Raw genomic sequence first — 16,981 nt, 5'->3', positions numbered from 1 at the left:
CAGGGAGGCTCTGGGGTTTACAGCAGCTGAGGCGGGCACTGCCCTTGGGATTTCTCCCAGGTAGGTATGTCCATGGGAACGGGGTGTCCAAACCAAACTTCCCTGTGACCTGTGGGGCTGTGGGCAAAGCAGTCCATGGGAAAGGGGAAGGAGCTGAGCCTCCCTCCCTGAGATGCCATCATGAGTACACATGGGGATTTCCTTGCTGTGTCCTTCCAAGCTCTGAGCTTCCCTCCTGGGTGAAAATCTGTGCCAGAGCCTCTTGGAGTTCCCTGAATGTCCCACGGGGAAGTGCAGAGATGCCACAAGTGTGGAAATGCTGTTTGTTAAAAACAGTCTGTTGAAGTTGGCTGTCACAGGTGATAATTAATTGCTGGGAGGGGTTATGATCAAAGCGTGGTTCTAATGGTTGTTGTTGATATTGTCCATTTGTTGAAGGATAATTAGTTTGTTGCACATGGTTGTATTTTTGGGCAGTTGACATTGTATCTGTTGTAAGTTAATGATTGTTACAGTTTAGGTTCATAGTATATTTCATTGATAGGGAGGATTAGAATGTTCTAGAATACTGGAAATGTAATCGAAGCAGGTGTTTGAGTGGGATTTTTGCATAAAGGGATAAATGCAAGAAGATCATGGGGTGAAGAGTGAGCCTATGGCAAGACCCCAGACAACTCGAAGCAAGTGACAAGCCAATGGAACGGACTGACACAACCTCCAGCCAATCACCTCGGACCTTGGGGGCAGCCTTAAGGGCTGTGATAGGACGGGGTTTGTGGGGAATGAAGAGTGGCTGCACGGCTCTCGGGGCTGTTTGGGTGCAGGTTGTGTGAGCAGCAGTGTGCGGTTAGCTTTGCTTGGTGTAAAGGTAGACAGCCATTCTAAGCCTCCTATCGTTGTTTGTACTAAATAAATGAGCAAATAAATTCTTTCAAAATTTAAATAGTGAGAGGACCTTTCTCACACTTGGGGCAAGGATGTCAGATCTTTCAGCAGGCTCTTCCCAGGCAGGCTCTAAAAGCAGAATAGAACAGCACCGTTAGGCACAGCACAAAGGAAGCACTGGGCTGATCATTTCAAAAACTGCCCATGCAGTGAAAATTCACAAGTGATCCTCAGTACCCCGGGGTGCAAACAAAGCCCGCTCGGGCCGAGCACAAGATCCCCACAGAGCCCTGAGCAACATCTGGAGCCCAGCAGGGCCTTGGAGGAGGCAGGGCGAGCCCCGGGCCAGGTTCCAAAGGGGCTGCGGGGCTGGGGGCGATGGCGCCGAGTGCCCTGCCCGTGTGTGCCCTGGGCTCTGCGGCGCCACCGGGACACAGCCCGGGGCCGGGGCTCGGTCCTGCTGCCCCCAGGGCGCTGCCGAGGGCTCCCCGCCCGCCGGGGCCGGGGCGGCGCTGAGGGAGCGGCGCCGCCATTGCTGCCGCCATTGCTCAGAGGCGCTGAGGGGAGCGCGGCTCCCGCCAGCCCTGCTCGGCTGTGAAAGGGAGAGAGAGAGAATAAAGACAGAGAGAATAAAGACAGAGAGAATAAAGACAGACTGTTTTGCTAAAGAAAGTCTGTGCAGTTCCGAATGCCTTCGGACACCGGCCCGAATGGCTGTGCTCGGGTGTATGAACATCGCCACTCGGCTGCCCCAGAGCAGAAATCCCCTGGGGAGATACCGGGACCGATCGTGTGAGATGGGACGCCAAACACTCGGGGTTTGGTGTCTTTGGGATAAAGAAACTATTTTTTTAGTCTGTTTGGGGTAGAAAGTTTGTTCTGATTGCATTAGTCTGTTGTACATGGGGTTCAAAATGCATAACAAAAAGAAATTATTATAAATAGGTGTGTTTCAAAAGGCGTTAAGACTTAGGAGTAATATGTCGACTGACAAAACATTCAATAACAAAAATGCTATACTATAAAAATCTTTCTTCTGCAGTTTTATCAGTGGTTGTTGCATTTTAAACTGCTAAATTTTTTTGTTTCCTCTGATTTGCTTTATTTTGCAAACATTGAATTAAAATGAGCAACATCTAGAATAAATCAGCAATTGGATACAAAGCTTCAGAATAAATGTGGAAGTATCAGAGGATTCACGTGCTTTAGACGTGTGTGTACATGTCTGTGCATAAAAGCATCGCTCCTTTTCAAGACTGCATTACAGCACAGAAGTAGTAAAATCACATTTACTCCTGTTTTCACAAGCTTCCCATGAATCTACATGAAAGTCCAGTGAGTGGTAGAACACAGATCAAGTGTGGTTCTAGGTAATCTATTTTTACTCAGATTTCCCAAGTCCTTACACTGCTTTAAAGTGCCAACCTGCAGGTGGGACACACCTGATGTCCCTGGAGTCTCTGCTCTGGGCTGGAGCCCTGCAGGGCATCTCCACCAACAACAAATCCTTTTCCCACTGCCTGAGTCTCCTTTGGTATAGTAAAGAAGGAGATGAGAATTCCTGCCTTCTCTCAGGATTGCATAAGCCATCAAATTTCCCTCCTGGTGTTGCCATCAAATTTCCCTCCTGGTGTTCCCAAAGAGAGGAATGTTGGCCCATGGACCCTCTGCTGTTGGATATTGGGCAAGGGAGGAGGGAGACACTTGGTTGTCCCTGCAGACAGAAGAAATGGATGATCATCCAGTCCCAAATCCTGATTTGGCATTTCTTTGTCATCCTTCAGTGATTCTTGTTTGCTTTTGGAAAGCAAAGAGGAGGAGAGAGTCTAAGAAAGGAAAAACCCTGCTGTACTCCCTGACAGGAGGTTGTAGCCAGGTGGGGGTCAGGCTCTGCTCCCAGACATGAAGTGACAGGACAAGAGGAAAGGGCCTCAAGCTGTGCCAGAGGACGTCCAGGTTGGCCAGGAAAGGGTGGTCAGGTCTTGGAAGTGTCAGGAAAATTAATCCACAAACACCAAAGGTTTATGTCCAAAAAGGAGACAGAGGAGTCTTGTAACTTTATTCATTAATAAAGGGAGAGGTCATGGGCATTTCCCACGTGGCCTCTCAAATTGCTAGAGGACGCAGCCTCTTTTTATCCTAATTTCCCAATCGCATTTCCCTCTGTCTCTCCCCGTTGGCTGAGGTACTCGAGAGGTACAGACTTCCCTAATTGCCTAATACACATCCCCTTCTAAGATACATTCCCCCTGCCTTCTTCTTTTCCTTGTGTCTCTGTTCTTTTAGTTAAATCCAGGGATTTAACACAGTCTTGGGTAAGTCAACCAGAGGAATTCCTATGGAATTCTTTCCCATTCTTCTCTCTCTCAGTATCTGGCTTTATCTATCAGCAGGCCCAGTTTGTTTATAAAGACACTCCCTTCTCATTCCTTTCAGTAAGACATATATATAATTAATACATTGAAATATTAATTGAATACTAATAATAAAGCATAAATTACATTATTTTTTAAATATATATTGGGATGTCAGTCCTGGGTGGGCAATGTCAGACATGGTGAGTTTGGGGATGAGGAGCAGGTTGTCCAAACAGGGTCAGCCCACAAGAGACTCATTCTACATGCCCAGACCTCCTAAGGAGACATTCAGCATCAAGATCACTTGGGGAATGCTTCTATCACCGCTTCATTGAACTGAAAGGTAAAAAAATACTCATTTGATTAAAAGTAAAATTCATGAGATGCACTTTGAAATCTCCCTCCATAACAGCACTCCAAACAGACTCCAATGAGCTGCACAAGCCCCAGCCCTGCTTTCAGGGAGGTCACCCAGCGCAAAGCCAGCCACGGCACCCTGAAGGTGCCCACTGCACTCTCTTGTATCCATGCCTCAGGAATGCCAGGAATGCCCTTGGCCCAGAGGGCGTTGCTCATGGCCCCTCTGGGGCTCAAAGCTGCTGCTCTTCTTGCTCACTCTTGCCTAAAGCCACAGAGCTCAGCCTCCCCCCACCAACAGGACAAAGGTTCAATAGCCAGGCAGTGGAGCGCACGGCCTAAGGCTGAGGGGCTGGGGCCCAGTCTCGAGGACAGGGAGGGCACACGCCCAGCCCCACAGCTCCTGGGCCCACAGCTCTGAAAGGCCAGGACCAGGGATACATACCTGATTTTGGGGGTCCCTCCAGCCATCTGCTGAGGGAGATGCCTTGAGGAAGCACCAGAGCAGCCAGGTGGCAGGAGCAAAGTGGCTGCCCGGGGGCTGCTTCTGGCCTCTGACCCCCAGTTCCTCAGGGCTTCCCAGCACCCCAGCCCTGCATGGGCCTCCTGTCCCCAACCCCTCACACATCCCCCTCCTGCCTTCCCACTGCCTTGTCCCATCAGGGTCTCCACAGCACCTCATCCCTTCAAAGGCTCCCACTGCCCTGTCCCCTCAGGGTCTGCCCCAGCCCGGCCATCCTGCCCGGCAGCGGCACAGCCCCGCTGGAGCTCCAGAGGAGCTGCAGCAAGAGGCACCTTGGAGCCCTCGGCAATCCAGCTGGCAGCACACAGGCACGACACAGATGGTGCTTCCTGGCTGGCAGAAGGCTTGTGGCCATCTCCAGGCACAGTCTCGCAGGGATCTCTGCAGCTCCAGCCTCTGCCCACTCGCTCTGTCAGAAGCTTAAGGGTTCAGCAGGACCACCAAAGGCCAAGGGGCTTCTGGCTACTTTCCCTTCCACACTGCACACCCGGGCAACCTGCTGAGCACAAGCACCCTTTTTCCCCCTCTTCCCCTCTGCCCTGCAGACACTGGGCACCGAAAGGAAGATCCTGGGAGTCTGTGTATTAGAACACATTCTATATTTACATACTTAAAAAACAAAGGAAATGCTTAAAAACCAGTTCCCCGCAGGCTCAGGTGGCCCCAGAAGACGGAGCAGACAGATCAGCTCTCCACAAAGTGTGGAGTGGATCGCACAGCTTCAAGAAGATGGAGAAGGGAGATCCCTCTAGTGCTCTCTTGATGTATAGTGTCTGCAGAGCCAGGTTTGAAATAGCAGGGCTGATGTCATTTGTCATGTGTTCAAGGGCTGAAAGAGAGAGGAAGAGAGCCACGGTCAGAGCCTGGATCTGCAGGGACCCAAGGAGACCCTCCTGCCCGGGCAATCCCAGCCAGGTCTTGCCATGGCCAGAAGGGAGCAGGGACCAAGGGGATCAGCTGGAAGGTGCTGGCCACCAATCCCCCACGTGCCCCTGAAATCTCCCTGTGCTCTGCCCAGGACGCCCCTCGTCCACACAGGGAGCACAGCCCTCCGCAGCCGGGGCAGGGATTGCAGCTGCCTGCCCAGCGATTGCATCTCCCCCTAAAAAGCCCTGCTGACGCCTCGCTGCCCTCACTCACCTAGGCAGACGAACCGGAACTGTCCTGACTGCCCCCTCAAGCGTCGCCCGGCCATCCCTGGCAACACAGAGCCTGTCACAGCCCCAGCGGCACAGCTCCCCCACAGCGGCGCCGCCAGCCCTGTGGCCGCATGGCCTCCTGCACCGGCAGGGCTCAGCCCGAGCCCCAGCCAAATCCTGCCGCCCGAAGAAGGGCAGGCTGCGAGAGGAGGGCGGCAGCAGCCCCGAGGGCAGGCGGGGCTCCACAGCCCCGGGCCGGATGGCGCTGGTGGGGCAGCAGGCGGGGCTGGGGCCGAGCTGCGGCGCGGCGGGGAGGGAGCCCGCGCTCATGGCTCACCGATGAACCTGATGGCTGCCTCTCGCAGGGGCTCCTGTGGACTGTCCAGGTACGGCACGGCCTGGTGCAGGTGCTTGACCCTTTGGCTCAAGTCCTCTGCCAACTGGAGAGAGAGGGCGCCAGGAGGGAATGTTTGGCGTGGGCTCTGCCCCTTGGCCGGGCTCTCCCTGCAGCCAGCCCTGCCCTCCCCTGCTCGCACAGCCCAGAGGTGCGGCCAGCAGCCGCTGGCACTGGGCTTTGGAGGGGGCAGAGGGCCGGGTGCTGCCCGGGGAGCCTCTGTGCCGCCCCTCTCCACAGCCCAGCTGGGCTGGAGCTCCATCGGCACCTGGCTCAGGGCCAGAGCAGCCTGGAGAGGAGCCCACATGGCCCCGGGTGCAGCAGTGGGCAGGGGCACAGCTGCCAGCCCCACGCACTGAGCACCGTGATCAGGGGCGTTCTCCAGGCTGAGGCTTCCAGGCCATCCTTTGGGGCTTCCAGGCTCTTCTTACCAGGCACTCGCAGAACTGCCACAGCTCCTTCTTCTTCACCAGCTTCTTCAGATCGTTCCTGTTCAGGAGCTCAGTTGCACGAAGCAATGTTGACCAAGAGACGTGGAGAGCAGCAGAGACACAGAGATGGCACCACAGCCCAGGGCACAGGACCATTGTCTGTGTGCCCAGGCCAGGAGGCTGCAGCCTGCGAGGCACCAGGGCAGGAGGCAGCTGAGCCCCTTCGCAGGACACCAGCAGCCCCTCAGTCCTTACGTCTGCCACTTCCTGGTTCTCATCGTGGCAGTGGAAGAAGAGTGGCAGCAGGCTCTGATGCACAGGTAACTTGAAAGGCTTTTTTCCCTCTTCCACTAAATAATTCATGATTTCTTGAAAGAGGATCATGGAGAGAAGCTGCACATGGCTATGTTCCTGTACGAAAGGAAGGAAAAAGAATTCAACATTGGAAGCTCCAGGCACACCTGGGCACAGGCCTGAAAATCCACAGGGCACAAAGTGTCCGGGCAGTACCCAGTGCCCGTGGGGGCACAGAGCCTTACACTGTCAAAGAGTGGCCGGAGCGCCTCAGCCAGCTGCAAGGCAGTGGGGCTTGATATCAGCCTGTCCTTGTCCAAGACTGTAAGGCTGAGTACAGTGAGTGTCATTGCAACCATGTCTCCATCTGTGTCCCACAGGAGCTTCATGAGGTTTTCAGTCAGGCTCCACATTCTTCTGGTCTATGCAGAACACAAGTCTGTGAAACCCCAGCCTGCTGCCGTAGGGCCCAGAGGCCAAAGGCCTGTCCCGAAGCACTCGAGCAGCTGAAGCAGGAGGCAGGAGAGCTGGGAGCAGCTGCCTCAGCTCCCAAAGCCCAGCCAAGCCCAAGCGGCTGCGTTCCCCAGCCCCATGCTGCCAGCATGGCTTGTGCCACTGTCCCCTTCTCACCATCGAGGGATCGTAAGTGAGCTGGAGTAGGGCCCTGAGAACCTGGCGACGCCTCTCCCTGCAATCACCCTGCAGGTTCTTTGCCATGATCTCCAGGATGCTGTCACTGCATTCACCCAAGTCCAGGCACTCCAGGATCTGAAAGGTACAAGGCAGTGACGGGGTGCCAGCTGGCAGGAGCCATACAGGGCTGGGCCCAGGCAGCAGCAGAGGCCATGGCTCAGTCCCAGGCAGCCAAGAGGGTAGGGAGCTGGGAGGCAGCTGAATGAGGCAGCACTGGCCTTCAGGCTCACCTCCACAAGGAACACCAGGGCGGGAAGATCCCAGGGTGACTCCTCCCTGCTGAGCAGCCTGAGGAGGTGCAGTGCAATACCGGAACACAAGCGTGTGGATGCACAGCACATCTTGCTGGAGGTGGGAAAAGGAACCAAGACCCTGAGGATGGAGGGTAAACCTCTGCCAGGCCTGACTCACACAGGTCTGGCCTTTCCCTACCACCCTGCGAGCAGACATGGGAGGCGGCTGCTCCTGGGCCTTTTCCAGTCTGCTTGGCCATCTCTCACTGACAAGGCCCTCTGGCCCATGACCAGGGGGCTGTGAGGGGCACACCAGGCACAGGGCAGGAATGCCAGGGGCAGTGGGGAGAAGGGGTTTTCACCTGGCCAGCACATCCACGGCATAGTGCTGGGTGTCAACACAGAGCAGTGTGTCCCAGCCACACTTACATTCCATTGCTACCACCACATGCTCACACTGGAGAAGGCAGAGCAGGGCCTTCAAGGTCTGCACTGCAAACCTGTGTGCAGAGCAAAGCCCAGGTCATGCTGGCAGCACTGGTTCCTGCCCTGGGAACATGGGAGGGACAGGAGGACTGGCATGGAGCACCTGTTGGGGTTGGTGGCAAGGCCATATTGCTGCTGGCATTCCTTCCAGAAGGTATCGACCTCCTCTGGCATATCCGATGTGCTGAAGAGCACTTGGAAGAGCAGATGCACAAAGAGGCAGAGGAAATACACAGTCACTGCATGTGGGCAGCAGGGCACCTGGAGAATCATCCAGATCACCACAGTTGCCTGCAAAGGACAAACCACCCTGAGACAGCGCTCAGTGCCGAGGTGTCCATGGGGCAGGGCCTGAGCGTGGGAGGGAGAGGCCAGGGGAGACGCAGGGGGAGCACCGGGCCTGGTGCCCCTGAACTGCCCTTAGCCCAGGTTTTAGCCCAGTGCCTGAGGCAGGGAGATGAAGTGGGGGAAGGAGGATGGAGAGCTGCTGGAGAGGCAGCCTGGGGACGAGCAAAGGCCAATTCCAGGAACTCACAGCCAGGGCAAAGACAGGCATGTTGTCCCCATCAGAGGTGCACGTGCTGTGCTCTGGCCAGCTCCCCAGCACATCGACAAGTGTCCGCAGCACTGGCTCTGCAGTCCTGCTCAAGGACATGATCATCCTCCACATGGTCATAGCAGCTCTGTGGAATCAAAGCTCTGTGTCAAATGAGTCTTCACCACCAACCCTGCCTCTGCCCACTGCCACTCACTGGCAGGACCCAGGCAGCCCACCCCTGTGGGGACAGGCCCCTGAGGGGCAGGGAGGGAGCATGGCAGCAGGCTTGGGGGCTGACATGCCAGGGCTGGGAAATGGAGCCAGAGGGCCCTGGAACTCTCCGTTTGTCAGACACCTGGGACAGGCTCCACAGGGTGATGGGCTGGGGATCTCTGCGCTCTCTGGGCAGGTGGGTCCCGTGCCTATCACACAATGGGGCCACGAGCAGGAGAGTTATCACCACATCAGCAGGGTGTGCTTTGGTCAGTTCCAGAAGGGTCCTGTCCAGATTGTGCTCCCCAGACTCATTGGACACAAGCCACTGGTGGATGTACCTCACCGTGGCTGGCACCTGGAGAAGGCCCGGGGAGAGTTGGAAAGCTGCCAGAGGGAGTAATGTCCCCAGCTTCCCCAGAGAAGTGCTTCCCTTCCCACCACACTGGGATGCCCTCAAAGGCTTCAAGGGACCAGTGGGCGTGGCTTGGGAGGCCAAGGAATTCCTGGGGGGCTCCAGCCCTGGCCAGAGGCTGCTTACTTGCTCTGGAATGGAGACACCCTTCTTCACAAGCAAACCCAGCATGGCAGCACTGGGGTCAGCAGAGTTTGCCATGGACCCAGTGCCCATGTCACTGGTCTCTTCCTGCCAAATGCACTTGATGAATTTGCAAGTTATGGGCAGGAGAATGAAGGGCAGGAAGAGAGGGAAGTTCCATGGAGTGCTCCAAGTGCAGTGCTTGGCTGAGCAGGGACAGCAGGCCCAGCCCAGGTGGGGATGGCTGCAGCTACCTGCGCTGTTCTGCAGAAGAGGACACGGGCAAGCTCCTGCTCTTGTGTCTGGTCCATGCCTGCATCTGGCAAAGAGTGAGTGCAGCCAGAGCTGAGGGGCTGCAGGAGAGGCCGGAGAGCACAGGCCAGCCCTGCACTGCCCAGGCAGGGACAGCCCCGGGATGCCCAGGGGATGGAGCACGGCTGTGGGGGGTGGCAGCCCTGGGCCCTCTTCCGTCTTGCCCGTGGACATGTCCCCAGCAGATGGGATGGGATGGGATGGGATGGGATGGGATGGGATGGGATGGGATGGGATGGGATGAGATGAAATGGGATTGTTGGAGAATGGTTAGCAGAACGAGGCCATATTGGCGAGGTGTACGTGCAGGATGCGGTGCAGCGTGCATAAACCAGCTATTGTTCCTAACTCTGAGATGTCCTTCCCAGGAGATAGAAAGGAAAAGAGAGCCAGAATTTTAACCAACATAGGGGAAACAGAGCAAGATTAAAAAAAATCACACAGTCAGTATTTCAGCTTATGCAGGCAGAACTTTAGCTGATTCAAGTGAAATCGTGCCTAGAAACTTGTAGCCAACCAGTAGGCTAGGATGGACGCATGAACAGTGCCAAGTAACCAATCATATGTGCCAGTCTGTCACGCAGACAGTACCTTTTGTCTATAATAATGCTTGCCTTAGAAGAAATAAATGGAATAACACCATTACCTCTGTGAGTATGTGTGTTATATCCTGGCAACTATCCGGGATGGGATGGGATGGGATGGGATGGGATGGGATGGGATGGGATGGGGCCAGGCTGGCTGCAGGCACCAGCTCTGTGGCCCAACTCTGCCACTCACCCTCCTGCATCAGCGACAACTGCTCCACCTCTCCAAGCTATTGTGCTGGGGCACCTCCAGGGCCTTCTTCCTCCTGCTTCACCCAGGCCAGCTTGGGCACACTTGGGGGTCTCTGCTCCATGTCACTGACTGGATTTAAGGCTACTTGCAGGAGGAATGCCTCAAGAAAGCTCGGGGTCAGCAAGTCCTGCAGTCATGCCTTGAAGGCACCTGCAAGGGAAAAGTCTTGGGAAGGCTACAGGAGAGCAAGTCCTGCACTCTGGTCTTGAGGGCTCGTGCCAAAAGGACAGGAGACTCCTCGTCAAGGATTGTGGTCAGCAAGTTCCACGGTCTGGCCTTGAGGGCACTGGCTGCGGGGATGGGAGATGCCTCGGAAGAGCTCCGGGCACCAAATCCCACAGTCTGCCCTCGAGGGCACCTGCAGAAGAGAAGCCTCGGGAAGGCCACTGGTCACCAAGTCCTGTGGTCTGGCCACGAGGTCACCTGCAGGAGAAATGCCTCAGAAAAGCTCTGGGTCAGAAAGGAACAAGTGTGCTGTGTGGGGGCTCCTCACGACACCACTCTGTCCCGTCCTGTCCCATCGCGTGCTCCAAGCACAGTGGCATGGCTGTGTCGTTGCCAGCACCTATGTCATGACGTGTCACAAAGGGCCCTTGGACACCCTGTCCCGGTTCCATCCCACGGTGATCATGCTGCACCGTGTCACAAAGGGCCCTTGCACACACTGCTGCCTGCCCTGGGGCTGCCCCCAGCCCACCCAAAGTGGCCCAGGTTGGAAGGAATCTGTTGCCCCAAGCATCTAAGGCAGCCAAACAGGAACCTTAGGAATGGCTCAGGCAAGAAGAAAATGCTGCCCTGCTCTGTGGGCTCAGGGCAGCAGAAGGAACCCCCACAACGGGAAGGACACAGGGCCTTGCACAGAAGCTGTCACAGCCTCCTTGGGACAAGTCCCGGCTGCTGGCCATCCTAAACACAGGGGTGTGACACACACAAGGAACATGTGGGCCAGGGCACCCATGCTGCTCTGACCCCTGGGGCCTGGGGAGCACTGCAGTCAGCAGGTGTGGCAGAGTCCCTGCCGAAGCAGACCTGTCAACCCCTGAGCCCTGGCAGTGCTGGTGCCCGTCTGCTGCCCCAGAGGCCTGTGCTCCCGGGGGGCTTCTCTGCCAGAGGGCAGACAAAGCCAACATGCACTGGTGTCTGTGCTCCTTCCTGCAGGTGGCTGTTGGCAGGAGCACCTGCAGCAACTGTTGGCAATGCTTGGTATCTGTCAGGTGATGTTGAGCCTTCCTGGAATGATTCTTTTTCATGGAAGGGATTAGCAGTAGCACAAGAACACCATCAGCTGCTGAGGTTCACAGGACAGAGAGATTCCACAGAGACATTGTGAAGTTTCCTTGGGCTTTCCCAACTGTTTCTTGCACTCGGGGAAAAAAAGACTTTGCCCAGCCTCTAGTATTGAGTGCTCCACTTGCTGCGTGTCTGGCTGTGGCAGCTCCTGTCCAAACACAACTGGGTGCCTGCTGAGCACAGCAAGGGACAGCCACACACAGGGAGGTTCCCCAGGGAATGTCAAGGGAGTCACCTGGGGAAGTGCAGGGGGTAGGAATAACTGTGGGAGGAAAAGCTGTTGTGTGTCTCTGATGATGGTGCCAGCACCCTGAAGGAGCAGCCCAGGGAAGCACTGGAAGCAGATGTGTCCTGCCCTTTTCTGCTGTCAGATGGACACGGGACAGACTTGTTGCCACAGGTCCACAAGACTAGATGCAGGAAAAATGCAGGGCCATGCAGTGCTGGTAGGGAATGGCCTCCAGCAAGAGCAAAGCAGGATCCTCTAGCAGCAAAGCCTGTGCCTGTGAAGCAGACCATCTCCTCAGCAGACACTGGCTCTGAGGTACCAGAGCTCTGTGTCAGGGGGGCCTCGGCCGCAGCACTGTGGCCTGGGCAGCTGCAGAGGCCCAGGCTGGCCGCCAGCCCTGCCTCTGCCCACTGCCCCTTGCTGGCAGCACCCAGTGGCCGTGCCCTGGCAGGGCCCCCTTGCCCTCCTTGTCCCCAGCCAGCCCAGTCTGGGCACCTCAGCAGTGTCTCCACCCTCCCTCCCACTGAGGCTCAGCCTCGAGGCCTTCTGCCACAGGCATGGCAGGTACCTCCGGGAAACACCAGAGCAGCTGGCTGGGCTGTCAGGAACAAGGCAGCTGCCTGGGGGCTGCTTAGGGCCTCTTGACACCCAATTCTTCAGGGCTTCCCAGCACCCCAGTTCTGCAGGGACATCCTGTCCCCTTGTAGCCTTCTGCCACCCACCCCTCACACATCCCCCTTGTGTCTTCCCACTGCTTTGTCCCATCAGGGTCTCCACAGCAGGACCACCAAAGGCCAAGGGGCTTCTGACCACTTTCCCTTACACATTGCATGCCTGGGAAACCTGCTGAGCACAAGCACCATTTTTTCCCCTCTTCCCTTCTGCCCTGCAGACACTGGGCACTGAAAGAAAGATCCTGGGAGTCTGTGTATTAGAACACATTCTATATTTACATCCTAAAACCCAAAGAAAATGCTTAAAGAAAAAAGGAGTTCCCTGCAGGCACAGGTGGCCCCAGCAGACAGAGCAGACAGATCAGCTCTGTTCCTCCTGCAGCCCCAAGCCCAGGTTGGTGCTAAACAAAGGGCACTGGCTCAAAGTCATCCCCCGGAAGGGGCTGTGCACCCCCTTTGCCCCCTCCCCAAATTCCCTCCCAGGGAAGCAGGAGCTGGGTCAGGAGGCCTGTGGGGAGGGAAAAGGGATGGGATGGGGGGTCACACACCCTCTGGGGAACACACATGACCCCTGGGGATTCCCCCTCACCTTCTCCCACAGTGCCAGGAGGATGAACCCTAACATGGAGCCCCTGAACCTTGGCAGCATCTTGTGGAGTAGTGTGTGGTGGCAGCTTTCAGGGTCTGGGAGGATCACAACTGCCTCAAACCCCCTCCCAGTCCCCTAGCCACTCCCAGACCTCTCAAACCACCCCACAGCTCCTCCTAGGATCCCCCCAAACCACTCCCTGCAATATAAATGGCCCTAAGAGCTACCAAAACCCTTTCCATCTTCCCCAAGACCCACCCAAATTCACTCCAAACCACATAGCCTGGCCAGGACCCCAAAACTCCCTCAAGGACTCTGCCAATCCCCCTCACAGTACCACAAGAGCCCCGAAGAGCCACAAAAGCCTCTCCCAATCCCCTCAGGAGCCCCTAAACCCCCTCCCAGCCCGCCATGACACTGACCAGGAGATGTTGGTGGACAGGAACATCCACAGCTGGGAGCAGCATGGGCACTTCAGCAGCAATTTGGGCACTTTGGGGGCCACACCCCAAATGGGGAGACCCAGGCCAGGGACTGGGACACATAAGCGGAATTCCTGGAGAACAGATGGGCTCAGGTGGACACGTTCTGCTGGCACAACTATGAGATCATGGCCCTATCCTCCAGACTGGGCAGCCCCAGAACATCCAAATCCTCCTGAATATCCCCCTGAACCCCAAAGTCACCCACAAATCCCAGGAAAATGGTGCAGCTTTAGATCTTTTTGTTTCATTTCTTTCATTTTACCCCAATTTTGGTTGTTTTAACAGGATGAAGAAGGAAATTATTTCAGTTAGAAAATACATCCAGGATCATCCAGTGTTGCTTGATGCCACTGGAAGAAACAATTGGACACAGCATGTGACATTTTTTAAGGGATGTAACATTAATAAATCAGCTCTTCCCAATGAATTTCCGATGTTGATCTGAGTCCTGATGGATGTTCCTGCCCCTGTGTTTGTCCAGGTGGCTACAGGAATCAGGAGGACATGGAAGCCACCAGCCAGGTGTCTTCCTAGTGTGGGTCACTGGGAGTGAGGGTCACAAGGGCTCTTCCCAACGTGTGTCATCCAGTCGGGGGATGAAGTTGAAGCAGTGCATGAAGCTCTTCCTGCACTCCAGGCACTCGCAGGGCTTCCCTTTGAGGTGCAGAATTGACTCCACAACTCAGATAGTTATGAAGTGGGTATGCATTTATTCCAGCTGGGGTGCATGGAGGTTAGCCCCTCCAAAGGCATGCACACCCGTCAGCAGCACTTCACTTGGTTTATATTAGGTTATAGGTTACATATGCATAAAGTTACACAAATCCCCTATACAAATTCATTACCTATCCCCACTTCATATTATAATGAGTTCAAAGTTCATTTAAATATGCTCACGCAAGAGCAGTGTCACAGATTAATTGAGGCTGAGGGTCCCAAATGATTAATGAGGGTGAAATCGGTAGTCTTCCTCATGATGAACTGTTCACCCTGTTCCCTTGCGCATGCTCCCTTGGTTCTTGGTCCAAGTCCAAGCCTGAGAACCAACTTGTACCAGTTCTGGGGTCTGAGGGAAGGATGTTCAGTCACACTCAGTAGTTTTTCTCAATTATTTGGCTCTCTTCTCTCTATCCTCTCTGATACAAGGTAGGCACAAAATCATTAAGCGAATAATAAATTGTCTTCACCATGCAAATCTTAGTAAATCATTTATCCAATCTCTGGCCATCTAAATCAGTTCAAAAATTATTTTTATTATTATCCAGCTTCTAGTTCTCCTAAATTAATAATTTATAGCTCACCCTAAATCACCTTACCGGTGGCTACGCTAGTGTTGGAACAAGTGAGAGCTCCTGGTGAAGCTCCTCCTTCCTCAGGACACTCGTAGGGCTTCTCCCAGGTGTGGATCCTCTGGTGATGGATCAGGTTAGACCTGTGGCTGAAGGTCATCCTACATTCCCCACACTCATAAGGTCTCTCTCCAGTGTGAATGTGCCGGTGGGTGATGAGGGTGGAGTTGAGCTTGAAGCCCTTCCTGCACTCAGGGCAGCGGAAGGGCTCCTCCTCTGTGTGAATACGCTCATGGATGAGGAGTTCTAAGTTGATCAGAAAGCTCTTCCCAGACTCAGGAAACTCGTAGGGCCTCTCCCCAGTGTGGATGCGCTGGTGGGTAATGAGGTAGGAGTTGAGCTTGAAGCTCTTCTCGCAGTCAGGGCACCGAAAAGGCCTCTCCTTTGTGTGAATCTGCTGGTGCTGGAAGAGATGATCTGAAACCTCTTCCTGCACTCAGGACACTGGTAGGGCCTCTCCCCAGTGTGGATCCTCTTGTGACAGCGCAGGTTAGAGCTGTGGCTGAAGCTCTTCCCACATTCCCCACACTCAGAGGGCTTCTCCCCATCATGAAGATGCTCATGGAACTCCAGCTCCAAACTCTGCCTGAAGCTCTGAAACTCTTCCTGGCACAGGGTGTGTCTTTCCTCGTCAGAGCACGCTGGGCTGGGTTTGCAGCCCCTCTTTGTGCAGCATCCCTAGGGTTTTTCCTCCCGGTTGGATTCTTGTGACATGGAGCTGCTAAAAATGGCCTCTTCTACGAGGATCTGCCATAGAGACTTGTCCTCCCTGGTCTCTGTCCTCAGCTCACTGTTTGGGGGAGGAAGGACAAGGAGACAATTTGGGATTTGCGTCCATGCCAGAGGGAAGGGGGAGGGAGATCCCCCAATCCATCCCTATCAGGACAGAGTCAGCAGCAGCGTTGTCCTGCAGCCGTGGGCGATGCTGGGCTGGGAGATGGAGGAGAAGAGAGGAGGAAAGGTGCAGTGACTTCCTCCTCACCTGCCTGGGGGTCCTGGGGCATCTTCCTGTTCCTCACAGCCTTCTCCTCCATCCAGACAAATTTTGGGAATCGGAAATCCTGGTTTGGGTAAAAAAAAAAAGTGTGAGTGCCTTGGGTTGGGGGTTTCTTCTGCCCAAGTCCATCTCTAGAAGTCAACGGGTGTTTTGTGTCTATAAAATCCTCCAAAAATCAAGAGTGAGTCCAGAAAAAGCCTCCCAGGAGTTCCCCCTTTCCAGTCTCCTGTCTTTGGGGTTCTGGGGTTCCGCCTTTTCAAAGCTGCTGGGGTGCCCGTGGGTCCTGGGGATCCCCCTTCTCCTGGGTCCAGCTTAGGAATGCTGTGGGGTTTCAGTGCTCCCAGGGATCCCTTCTTCCCTGATTGTGCTTTGGCTCCCAGAGCTTCCAGGGTCCCCCTCTTCAGGCTCCCCCCACTCCAGGCACTTGGGGCTTCCCCCTTTCCCCATCGCCCCTTTCAGTGTCACAGTGTCCCAGCCCTGCCTCATCTCCAGCCTCCCCCACCCCTCCGGGCTGCCAGGGGTCCCACAGCTCCGGTATTGCCCCTCTCTGCTCTCTCCACTCCGGGAGTCCTGTGTTCCACCCTCCCAGCTCTCTCAAGGATCCCCAAAACTGATGTCCTGTCCTGCTGATACCAGGAAATTCCCACATGGACCCTCCCCAATATTGCCCCAATGTGCAATTATGGCTCAGCTTTGGAGTCCTGCAAGATGAAACATCCCCTCTGGCCCACAGCATCCCCGCCAGAGACATGCAAAGATGTCTGGTATTCCAGTATCTGCAAGTTCCAAAAACATCTCTAAAAAGCAAACCCCTCCCAAAGACGCCCGAATAGATTTTGGGTGAGCTCCCCCTCCCTGGTCACCTGTGGAATGCAGGGGGAGCCGTGATCCCAGAGCCAGGGGTGCTGCAGACACAGTGGGTGGTGAAAACTCATAGTTCTCCTGCTCCTCCTTTTCTTGCTCCTCCTCCTCTCTCCCTCCTCTTCCTCCCACTCCTCCTCTGCTCCCACTCCAAAACCCCCTTCCCCACTCTCCTCTGCCCCATGGCTGCTGCAGCACAAGCTGCTGGGTGGGGGGAGCCCCCCGATCAGCTCCAGGGATTGACAGGGGGCTTAGGGACCCCCAGTGCAGATCC

At 55.3% G+C, this 16,981-nt stretch overlaps 1 protein-coding gene and 1 long non-coding RNA gene across 2 annotated transcripts in view; one reads left to right on the top strand and one right to left on the bottom strand.

Annotated features, from left to right (window-relative positions):
* LOC146421252 (uncharacterized) overlaps positions 1-16,981 on the top strand; it is a 194,659-nt gene that overhangs the window by 84,116 nt on the left and 93,562 nt on the right. The window lies entirely within an intron of this gene.
* LOC146421256 (maestro heat-like repeat-containing protein family member 6) lies at positions 4,776-8,473 on the bottom strand. The gene is made up of 11 exons (XM_085047695.1): positions 8,328-8,473; positions 7,896-8,083; positions 7,669-7,806; positions 7,304-7,418; positions 7,011-7,148; positions 6,626-6,802; positions 6,335-6,497; positions 6,087-6,181; positions 5,599-5,701; positions 5,263-5,319; positions 4,776-4,951 (listed from the first exon to the last, which is right to left on the bottom strand). The coding sequence occupies exons 1-11, from the start codon at positions 8,466-8,468 to the stop codon at positions 4,776-4,778; spliced, it is 1,491 nt and encodes a 496-aa protein (XP_084903821.1). The 5' UTR covers positions 8,469-8,473.

This window comes from Lichenostomus cassidix, unplaced genomic scaffold (assembly GCF_008360975.1).
Source record: "Lichenostomus cassidix isolate B80296 unplaced genomic scaffold, HeHo_3.0 HiC_scaffold_43, whole genome shotgun sequence".
Classification (NCBI taxonomy): Eukaryota; Metazoa; Chordata; class Aves; order Passeriformes; family Meliphagidae; genus Lichenostomus; species Lichenostomus cassidix.
Note: the sequence above shows the minus strand (reverse complement) of the source record. Positions and strands in the feature narration are given on the sequence as shown.